The sequence below is a fragment of the Cibotium barometz genome, chromosome 17, assembly GCF_041138505.1.
Source record: "Cibotium barometz isolate CiBa-2024 chromosome 17, ASM4113850v1, whole genome shotgun sequence".
Classification (NCBI taxonomy): Eukaryota; Viridiplantae; Streptophyta; class Polypodiopsida; order Cyatheales; family Cibotiaceae; genus Cibotium; species Cibotium barometz.
This window is the reverse complement of record NC_141062.1, coordinates 25,506,941-25,518,363: the sequence shown is the minus strand read 5'-3', so window position 1 is coordinate 25,518,363 and position 11,423 is coordinate 25,506,941. Positions and strand designations below refer to the sequence as shown.

Here is an 11,423-nt window from a genome sequence, read left to right as displayed (position 1 = left end):
TCACTCGTCCCAACCTTACTTCCCCCACTCGATTCCTCCTTCGTCCTCTCCTCCCCACCCATCTTCACATTTCTAACCATGCCACAGTTTCTCGCAATATGACCAAAGCCACCACATCTAAAGTAGGCCCCAAGAAAGGCGCCAAATTTCAACTTCAACTCCCATCTTTCCCATCTCCCCCAACTCCACTTTAGGCATCTCTGGCAAAGTATTCCAAGTAATGTAGATTTTGTTCGAATGTCACCCATTGTCCAACACTTTAGGCATCTCTGGCAAAGTATTCCAAGTAATGTAGATTTTGTTCGAATGTCACCCATTGTCCTCATCCCTCAAGACAAACAGCACCGGTCCGATTACTCTAGGCAAGTCCCCCAAGTCGACCTTAGCCAGGGTGGAAGCCCCCACACCGGGCACGTCTCACGAACTTGTTCACATCAAATGTGGGGTCGAATGGCATAACATGCACCAGCTTTTGATCCATAAACAATGGGGCTCTGACAAAGAGATCAACAATAGTCTATCCTTTCACAAACATAACATTAAAGAACCCTCTCCCTAAACAGAACACGTGGATACCACCTTCTTATGGAATACTTCCTCATGTAACCACCTCCCTAGCTCCGCCTTACTTGGCGGCCTCCCCGGCATAGCAAGATCGCGTTACACATAGAAAACAGACCTATTTGCCTCCTCACAAGATCAAGGGAGATGTTAGCACATACCTTCCCTCTAGTGAGGTTTCCTTGATGCGCTTGTGCGTTTAGTCTCAAAGAAATCCAATTTGACTACACCTTCTTCACCTTTCTATTGCCCTCTTCATCCTCTTGGCTTCTCTTCATTTCATCATTTGCCTCCCAATCCCCCCATCCACCATCTCCAAAATCATCAAACTATTCCGAAGCATCGGCCATCCCTCGGTTCTCTCTACCTCACACACTTACATGCGCGAAACGTGTGTCAGACACCTAACCTTGTATTGGTGCATGCACCACGTGGTTATTAACTCACCTAGGACACCCACTTGCCTGCCACCACCTAGTGAAATACATTTGAAACACATAGCTTGACAAAGAACCGCACATCACATGTCTTTTTCTTAACACTTGTAACCCTAGTTATTCAACCTTTGTTTAAGCTCGGCTACAATGACTTTTTATTTTGGATTGTGCTAGTGTAAATGAATTGAAGAGTATTGACACATTTCAAGATGTGGTTCATTATGAACTCACCTCGTTCTCATATATAGTAAAGGAAAACAGCAAGGAATAAGATTTATCTCAACAAGTATAGAGACATGTAGTGGTTCATTATTAATTCATGAAGTGCTAAAACTAGAAGAATTAAGACTTTTAAACAAACATATAACTTATGCTCTGTTGCATACATCTGGGCAATATAGTATGACATGTGTCACACAGAGAATGGAAAACTAAAAGAAATGTTATTCAATCGATCCTAAAGGTTGATGAAATGGCACAGCTCGTGGAGAAAGGGGGGGACGTTTTTGGAAAGCGGGGTCAAGAGATGGAACACGTGGTTTTCATCCTCCGAGACGAAGAGCTTGGCCTCTTTGCCCGCTTCCACCAAAGCCTCGTAATAGACGATCCCTCGGTCTCTCAGCCCATCGTTGTTAGCAACCGCAACAAGCGTGCGCGGGAAGGCCGCACGTGCCAGGGAGTGGGCCTCAGAGGCTAACGGGTCTGCAAACGGGTGCTCTTTGCTTACCCCGCTATACTTCCAGACGTTATCCTCTAATGCAGATGCTGCTGCTGTTGAAGCCCCGCACGAGAAAAAAGGATGGATCAAGATGATACCCTGCACCGAAATCTCCTCCAAACTCTGCCCTAACCCTACCCCTCCATCACTTCCAAACCCTAGCCCTGCCGCTTTCATGGCCACATGGTGAGCAATGTTCGCCCCTGCGCTGTCCCCGCCCAGAAAGCACCTCGAGAAATCAGCATGGCTAGCAAGCCATGGATCGGCCGATGACGCCTCCATCTTCGCCTGCTCGTTGAGCCACACAAGGGCTTCGAAGCAATCTTCATAAGCTGCGGGCAATGGATTCTCCGGGGCCAAACGATAGTCCACAGAGACAATCAGGACGCTAGCCTCCACGGCGAGCTTGCAGAGAAACGCATGGTTGAAAGGGAGGGCAGTGCTTCCAATGAGGAAGCCTCCGCCATGGAAGTAGAGGAGAACGGGGAGCTTCTGATTGTTGTTGTTATGGCAGACGGGGGGCAGGAAGAGGCGAGCCCAGGTGCCGTGGCCAGGGTTGAGGGTAAGGTCTTTTGTGGCAACCTCATGGGGGGAGGAAGAGGAGGGGGGCAATGGTGCGGGGTCGTATGGAGCTCGATGGATGGAGCCATCGGTGTAGACGGTGAGCTCATGAAAGGTAAACAATACATCAGAGTGCTCCACAACAGTAGACATTGTAGGGGAAGGAAGGATGAGGATGCTGTGTATGATAATGCGTATCTACGTTCTGGGAAGAGGTGGGGGGAGGGTAGGTTGTTAGACGTTTCTTCACCAAAAGATAAAAGTACAAAGAAATAAAGGAGAGAGAGAGAGAGAGATGGACAATGTCCACTTTTACTTAAACTATGGGCAACACGTGCTTAGCATGTCTTTTGAGACTCCAAATTCAAATTCTACTCAAAACTTGTCAAACGTCCTCTTCCCTTTCCAGAACCTCCACATTCTTGCCATGTGGAGCTTTGTGAAATTCTTCTCCCCTAGGATAATATAGAGAAGAGAAGAGGAGGGATGTACGTGATGTGAGGTGGGATTTCTATCCGAAGGGACATGGTGCCTTGAGGGTATGCTAGTCCGCCCCGAATAGTTTGCCTCTATATGGGGAGGAGGTACAAGGAGAGGCAAAGCACGGATCCATGGTAGGTACCTTAGGAACGCACTCACGCACCGGGTAGGAACGTTACGTGCCTTCCCGGGTGCGGGAGAGGTTATTCCGTGGGGTGCCTACCATGGGTCCGTGCTCTGCCTCTCCTTGCACCTCCTCCCCATATAGAGGCAAACTATTCGGGGCGGGCTAGCATACCCTCAAGGCACCATGTCCCTTCGGATAGAAATTCCACCTCACATGTAAGACTTGAGAGACAAGGACAAATGACAAATAAAAGAAAAGGGAAACTTGAGAGAGATGGATAAATAATACAAAATGATAGGTCACTCCTTGAAAGACCAACTCACTTTGATGCGACATTGCTACTTTAGAGACTAGAAAGAGCACTTTGAGTAACCTTGAAAGACCAACTCACTTTGATGCACATTGAGAGACTACAAAGAGCACTTGATAACTACTACTCACTTTGATGCACCTTGGGAGACAAAACCTACTCACTTTGATACACCTTAAGAGATTAAGGGGAGCACCTACTCACTTTGATACACCTTAAGAGATTAAGGGGAGCACCTCTTTTAAACAAAACTTACTTCGAATTTTTGTTAAAAGGCCATTCTTTTGATACACCTTAAGAGATTAAGGGGAGCACCTCTTTTAAACAAAACTTACTTCGAATTTTTGTTAAAAGGCCATTCTTTTGCAAAGGTAGGCCAAACTAGTTATACAAAAGTACAAAAGTAGGAATAAGATATGAGATCTCTTTAAGTAGGCATGCCTTTTTAAATATGTTATTACTTACAATTTAGACTACATGGGGATATATATATATATATAGAGAGAGAGAGAGAGAGAGAGATGGTCAAGATAAGATATAAAGTCTCCCATACCCTACTCTCATCTCCTCCTCTCTCTCTCTCTCTCTCTCTCTCTCTTGATAAGATATAAAGTCTCCCATACCCTACCCTACCCTACCCTCATCTCATCTCATCTCTCTCTCTCTCTCTCTCTCTCTCTCTCTCTCTCTCTCTCTCTCCACATGCCCACATACATGTGGGTGTGCATGCATGTGTGTGCATTGACAAAAATGAATTAAACCTCCATATGCATGCATTTGTAGGTAGCATACAGGGGTGAAGGTGAAGTGGAATGGGTAGCAAAGGTAGAATGCGATGTGCTCTCTATTATGTGTGTGGGTGTGTTTTTTTTTTAGTGACTTGAAAAATTGTTGTTTTTTTTAGCAAGTGACTTAAAAATTATGTTAGAATATAGGCATGTGTGATCAAGCAATTTGTGTAAAGGCTTGTAATGATATGAACAAAAGCCTAAGGTTGAAAGCCTTCTATAAACGGGTAAAAGATTGTCCTTTTTTTGTGGGAATCCCGTTGATTTAGGGACATGGGAACTTCCTTAGTCTTAAAAGGAATCCATGGAGGTAATTTAGGATCTAAGATGCTCTCGTGTGTGAGCCCTCTATAAATGTAACGCTTCCACCTTTGTTTAGTGGGATAACTAATACTTTCACTTTTAAGTAGTGAGATAACTAATACGATCTTAGTTTTTAGGGCTAGAAGCATGTTAACGTGCTACGCTTTTTTAATAGTTCACATGTGTGAACACGCATTCCTAGTTAGCATAAGTTTAGGCATGTAAGTCACTATATTAGTAATCATATTTAAAACTTCTGGCTGATACAAAAAGCTCAAATGAGCACTTCAAAAAAAAGAATAATCAATGAAAGTTGTGGTATATTGAATTACGAGCTAGTCTTTGAAGCTAGTTAGCGCGGGCGTTACAGCGGAGTGGTGGGGTGATGAAGTGCAAAGGCCAGAGCACCATGGAGCCCGCAAGCAAGGTGGCGCATTCACGTTCTCCTATACACAGAAAACGCAGAGCCCCTTCTGCTTCTCCATCTCCCTGCAAAAGCACAAAGCGATCTCAAGGTTCCCCAATGTCCCTCTAGGGTACTCTCTCTCTCTCTCTCTCTCTCTCTCTCTCTCTCTCTCTCTCTCTCTCTCTCTCTCTCTCTCTCTCTCTCTCTCTTGTGTGGGTTCTGTGTGTTTTCTCTTCTACTTTCGGCTTCAGTACCACAAGAAGCTCCATGCAATACAGTTGAGCACATTTCCATGCAATATAGTTGAGCACATTTCCCTTTACAGTTGAGCACATTTCCCTTTGATGTGTGCAGGCCGATGGAAAGCTCCGAAGGTCGTGATCCCCATGCAGGAAAAATTCTGTACAACTTTAGTAGAGTTCAATGCTGCTTATGGCCTTTCCATGGAGGGTTTAGATCCCAAAATGGTTAGGTGGGAGCAGGTCACTGATGCTGAATGGTTCAGTGTGTTCAAACAAACAAAGGATCCCAGCCAGTACTACCGCATCAAATGCAGTACCATCCACACCGAAATGTATGAGTCGATGATGAAACTGCACTACAATGTATACCAGAAGTCCCCAACCAACATGGAAATTTCCTCTGCATTTGCAAAGGGTTTCGTGAAAGAATTCAGTCCTGCCGTGAGATTGCAAGCGGGACAGCCATTAGGTTCAATTGGGCCGAGTTTGCAGTGCAGTACTTGCAGGATATTCGAGAGAAGGGCTATTATGAGGGCCATGTTAACAAGTGGAGACTACGCAATCTTCAGCTTCCAGCTTCAAAAATTGAGGATGAGTTTGCTGACATCTGCGAGGAAAAGATGGCATTGGCAGGAAAGAGTACTGCCAAATCTACCAAGGCCACACTTCAGCCTCATCAAGATAGTCGACAGGAGATGGAAGCTTCTTCATTTTGTGGGTTGGAGGAATGGCAGTGCATGAAGGCAGCTGTCCTTCAAATGAAAACACAGCTACATTATGAGAAACAGAATCTAAACAATGTGCAAGAGGGCCTGGAACTTGATAGGGCTTTGAATGCAAAAAATGCGAAGGTCACTCCTATTGTCACGTCCATGAGACAGAGGTTGCAAGCAGCTGAGATGGAGTTGCAGGCTCTATTGCAAAGCAATGATGTGGATGCCCGGCGAAAGATGGAGCTTGAAGTCAGAATAGAGACAACCAAAGACACCATAGAGGCTATGGGGTTTCCTCTTCGTGAAGATGACCCCATAGATAGTGACATAGACATAACCTGTAAACTGGTAAGTGTCCGTAAGTTTCATCTCTGCACTTTATGTTTGGTACATGTGCTCAGGTAACTCATGTACTTACCATTCTCTTTTTGTCTTGGTTTTGTAAGTTGAGGTGGAAATTGCAAAATCCAAGGTGCAAAACTCTGAAAGCCAACTTGAACTTCTGATGCACATGCAGTCCAAGCTGCAGGGCTCGTTTCTCCAAACTGCCCTAACTAATCTAGCCCTTGCTAGTTTTATGAAGGATAGAGAGGTGCAAGACAACATCGGAACAAACCTGTGTAGTACTGGCTGTGGTCTTCCCCTTGAGGTCCAACAATTCCTTGCAATGGTCAAGCTCCCTTGTGAGCATAATTATCACCTTCTGTGCTTTGCTGCTACATGCTCCCTTGGGACCGTATGTAGGGCTCCCTTCTGCAAAAAAAGCATACCTACCGCATGGTTGTGCAACCTTGCAACACAACGACATCCAACCACACCAGAGATTCAACCACACCAGAGATTGGTAAGAAACCATACTTGAATGTATGCTTGCTAGCTAGCATACAGGACATATAGTCTGCAAGCTTGATCATATTGGGAATAAAAGGTGTGCTAGTTAGCATAATGAATATGCTAATTAGCATGCCAGGTATGCTAGTTATCATACTAGATATGCTAGTTAGCATATACAGTATGATAGTTAGCATATTGCATATGCTAATTAACATATCCAGTATACTAGTTAGCATACTAGATATGCTAGTAGGATGCTAACTAGCATATACCGTATATGCTAGTTAGCATACCCTGCATGCTAACTAGCATCCTCGTTAGCATACTCTGTATGCTAACTAGCATCCTAGTAAGCATACCCTGTATACTAACTAGCATAGCATATATGCTAGTTAGCATACCCAATATGCTAACAAGCATACCGGATATGCTAATTAGCATATCAAGTAGGCCTACTAGCATATCCAGTATGCTAACTAGCATACGGGATAACTAGCATACGGGATATGTTAACTAGCATGCTAACTAGCATACCGGATATGCTAAAAAGCGTATCTAGAATGCTTATAAACACAACGGATATGCTAGTTAGGATACTGGATACACTAACTAGCATACAAGATACGCTAATTAGCGTAACCAGTATGCTAACTAGCACACTGGATATGCTAGTTGGATGAGTGGATGCTAATTAGCATATCCAATATGCTAGTAAGCATATTGGGTATGCTTATTAGCATACCGGAGTTAGCATACTGAATGCTAATTTAGCATATCCAGTATGCTAGTTAGCATATTGGATTGCTATCTGAAATGCTAATTAGCATATAGGATATGCTAATTAGCATATCTTGTATGCTAACTAGCATACTGGTTATACTAATTAGCATACTGAATATGCTAGTTAGCATATTCAGTATGCTACTGAATATGCTAGTTAGCATACTTGATATGCTACTGAATATGCTAGTTAGCATACTTGATATGCTATTAAGCATGTTGGATATGCTAATTACCAGTTTTTATATGCTAGTAAGCATTTTGGAGCATATTGGATTAGCTTAGAGGTTATAAGGTCTACTAGTTAGCATACTAGGTATGCTAGTTAGCATATTGGATATGCTTATTAGCATATCGGATATGCTAGCTGGAATGATAGTTAGCATACAGGATATACTAATTAGCATATCCAGTATGCTGGTTAGTATACTGGATATGCTAATTAGCATATCCTATATGCTAACTAGCATACTGGATATGCTAATTAGCATACTTGATATGCTATTAAGCATGTTGGATATGCTAATTAGCATATACTGTGCTCTAGTAAGCACCGCTTTTGGGTACACTTGAATTGCTTAGAGATTATAAGGTTTACTAGTTAGCATACCTGGTATGCTTGTTAGCATACTTGATATTCTAGTTAGCATATATGATTATGCTAGCTAGCATACACAGGAATGCTAATTAGCATACTGGCCTAGCTGCACACATAGTTAGCATATGAAACATACTATGTAGCATACATGACATGCTTATAAAGGGTGTAATCAAAGATTTTTTTGTTGCAGGCCTCTCAAAGCCAGTATGCATGACACCAAAGGTAAGGGAAAGGCTGCAACAACTGAGAACCCTTCGACTGAGAAGGGTGGTGAGCTAGATACAATGAATGAAGGAGTAGGTGCGGGATCCCAGCAAATGCAAAGTGCAAGCATGAAAACAACAGAGGAAGGCGGTGACGTGAGCAGTAAATCAGAAGAAGATGATTTTTTTGTCATGGTTCCTCATGCGCGTGCCATGCCTGCTGCAACTGACACAGTAAAAACTTCTCAGCAGACAATGGCTAGTGCCAGTGCATCAGGGGAAACATTGAAGACTAACAGCATAGAGGACCCGCAGGAAGTTGGTGATAACAGCCCTCTCAAGGGTTTTTTGCAAAAGGCTAAGGCAAAGAGAAAAGTGGGCCCGGAAGAGGTACCTGAAGAAACTGCAAGCAACGGTTATGGTTCCCCAAAGAAGATGGAGGACAAAGCTGAAAGCACCAAAGGTGAAAAGAAAGCCACCCGCTCTCAAGAGCTTGCAAAAAACTATGTTAAGACCTTTCCTTTTTTGCCCAGATTCTGTACTGTAAGCAGGCATCTGTCACTGTTCAGTTGTTTAGCCTTTACTTAGTGTTCCCATACCTATGCCCTTCACTCTTATGTCTATGCCATTTTGAAAACCTAATGCCTCTTGTGGCTATCATGTAATTTTTTTTATTTTCTCGGTGAAAATGTCTTTGTGTAATATAATGTTGAGCAGCAGTCCATTATAATTTTCTGCCAATCTATGAACTTCTTCACTTCGTATCGATGTTTCTTTGCAGAGGAAGAGAAACTGGCATTAATTGCCTTGCATGATGTAAATGCGGCCATGCAATGGCAAAAATTATGGAAATGGCGAGTCCGCAAAGCCAAGCAGATAAGGAGACAAAAATTGGAGATTGAAAAGCGGCTCGAACGATATTCACAGCGTGCCCATAGAATTTTTGAGCGCCTAAATTATGTTCACCCATCAGGGGAGGTTATATATGCTGAATGGTATCCTCTTCTAGACCCAATATGGGTGCCTAAGCGACTGTGTGATGAAAAAAGGGCTCTTTTACTAGATCTCAACGGTCTTTTGCTGAGGGTGGTAGAGACTCGCTTCGGTGAAAAGCCCCTTGCATATGCAGATGAAATGTTAAAATACAATGTAGAGGATAAGCAAGTGTTCTGTCGCCAACAAGGACAGCCACATGTTTTTGGACTGGTGTCTTCAGTTCTTCAGTGTGTATATTTGCAGCACAAGCATGCATCGTAAAGTCATAAATATTTGCAGGGCTATTTTTAAATTGCAGGTGCCAAGGATTGCCGGTAGTCCGCAACCCTGGCAGATCTTGAATAAACCTGTGTTTATGAAAGATTTAGCCTTGTTTTGGAAATACAATCCGGCGTACAACGCCCAAAACACGCTTCTGATTGATGATAGCCTCTACAAAGTGTTTCAGAACCCAGCACAAGCTTGGCTCGTTACTCCGAAGCTAGAGGACCAGAGTGCTGAGGAGAGACAACAGTTTCTTATAGAAACTTTGAAAGACTGGCTTTTTCTTTGGCTGCAGTCGGGCGGATGATCGGGCAGTGTATGTGGCTGACAATTTCTTTGATATAGGCTCTAATAACTTCTCTGATGCAGTCATCAAACAGTTGCTAGAGACTGAGAGACAAGCAGAACTTCGTCAGAACCAAAAGGAAGATGACCTAGAAGCAGAGAGAGAGGAGAAAGCTAGGCTGGAGAGGGAAAGAAAAGAAAAGGAACAGCAGAGAGGCGACCTAGAAGCAGAGAGAAAGGAAAAAGGAGAGGAAAAGGAGAAAGTAGAGAAAAAGGAGGGAGCAAAAAAGCCCGGTTTCACTACAAACGCCCTCTGAGGAGGCCTAAAGATTTTTGGCGGGTGTGACTCATTGTAAAATTAAACCCTATGTAATGTTATTTGATGCTGGAAGTTAATGATAATGAGATAATCTTTTCAACAGTTGCCTCCTACTATTCCATTTTTATGTGTTACAGAATTATGTATTGGGGTTTTTTGTTAGGTAGCACACACTATAAAGTAGCAAGTATACAGTTAGCATATACTGTGGTAGTTAGCATACACTATATGCTAGTTAGCATAATCCTGTATGCTAGTTAGCACACTATATAGCAGCTAGTTAGTATACAGTTAGCATATACTGTGCTTGTTAGCATACACTATATGCTAGTTAGCATATACTGTATATGCTAGTCAGCATATGCTGTTTGCTAGTTAGCATACAGTATATGCTAACTAGCATATACTGTATGCTAGTTAGCACACACTATATAGAAGCTTGTTAGTAAACAATTATCATATACTGTGGTAGTTAGCATACAATATATGCTAGTTAGCATATACTGTATGCTAGTAAGCACACGCTATATAGTAGCTAGTGAGTATACAGTTAGCATATATTGTGCTAGTTAGCATACCCTATATGCTAGTTAGCATACACTATATGCTAGTTGGCATATACTGTATGCCATAGCACACGCTATATGCTAGTAAGCACACAATATAAATTAGGTAGTTAGTATACAGTTAACATGTACTGTGCGAGTTAGCATATAGTATATGCTAGTTAGCCTATACTATATACTAGTTAGCATACTATATATGCTAGTTAGCATACGCTTTATGCTAGCTAGCACACACTTTGTAGAAGCTTGTTAGTCAGCATATACTGTATATGCTAGTCAGCATATACTGTTTGCTAGTTAGCATATAGTATATGCTAACTAGCATATACTGTATGCTAGTTAGCATATGCTTTATGCTAGTTAGCACACACTATGTAGAAGCTTGTTAGTAAACAATTATCATATACTACGGTAGTTAGCATACACTATATGCTAGTTAGCATATACCGTATGCGCACACGCTATATAGTAGCTAGTGTGCATACAGTTAGCATATACTGTGCTAGATAGCATACACTATATGCTAGTTAGCATACACTATATGCTAGTTGGCATATATTGTATGCTAGTTGGCATACGCTATATACTAGTAAGCACACAATATAAATTAGGTAGTTAGCATATACTGTGCTAGTTAGCATACACTATATGCTAGTTAGCATACACTATATGCTAGTGTATGCTAGTTGGCATTTACTGTATGCTAGTTGGCATACGCTATATACTAGTAAGCACACAATATAAATTAGGTAGTTACTAGTTAGCATACTTTATATGCTAGTTAGGATACACTGTATGCTAGTTAGCATACGCTTTATGCTAGCTAGCACACACTTTGTAGAAGCTTGTTAGTACACAATTAGCATTTACTGTGGTAGTAGTAAGCATACACAAAATACAAAATAGAATAAAAGACCATGACGCTCATG

General features: G+C 42.3%; 1 protein-coding gene across 1 annotated transcript; it reads right to left on the bottom strand.

The window, feature by feature from the left end:
- Positions 1 to 1,246: 1,246 nt before the first annotated feature.
- On the bottom strand, positions 1,247 to 2,534 carry LOC147629821 (tuliposide A-converting enzyme 1, chloroplastic-like). Its single transcript, XM_086811354.1, has one exon. It carries the CDS (start codon positions 2,428 to 2,430, stop codon positions 1,456 to 1,458), a length of 975 nt encoding a protein of 324 aa, XP_086667480.1. The 5' UTR covers positions 2,431 to 2,534; the 3' UTR covers positions 1,247 to 1,455.
- Between the last annotated feature and the right edge of the window lie 8,889 nt (positions 2,535 to 11,423).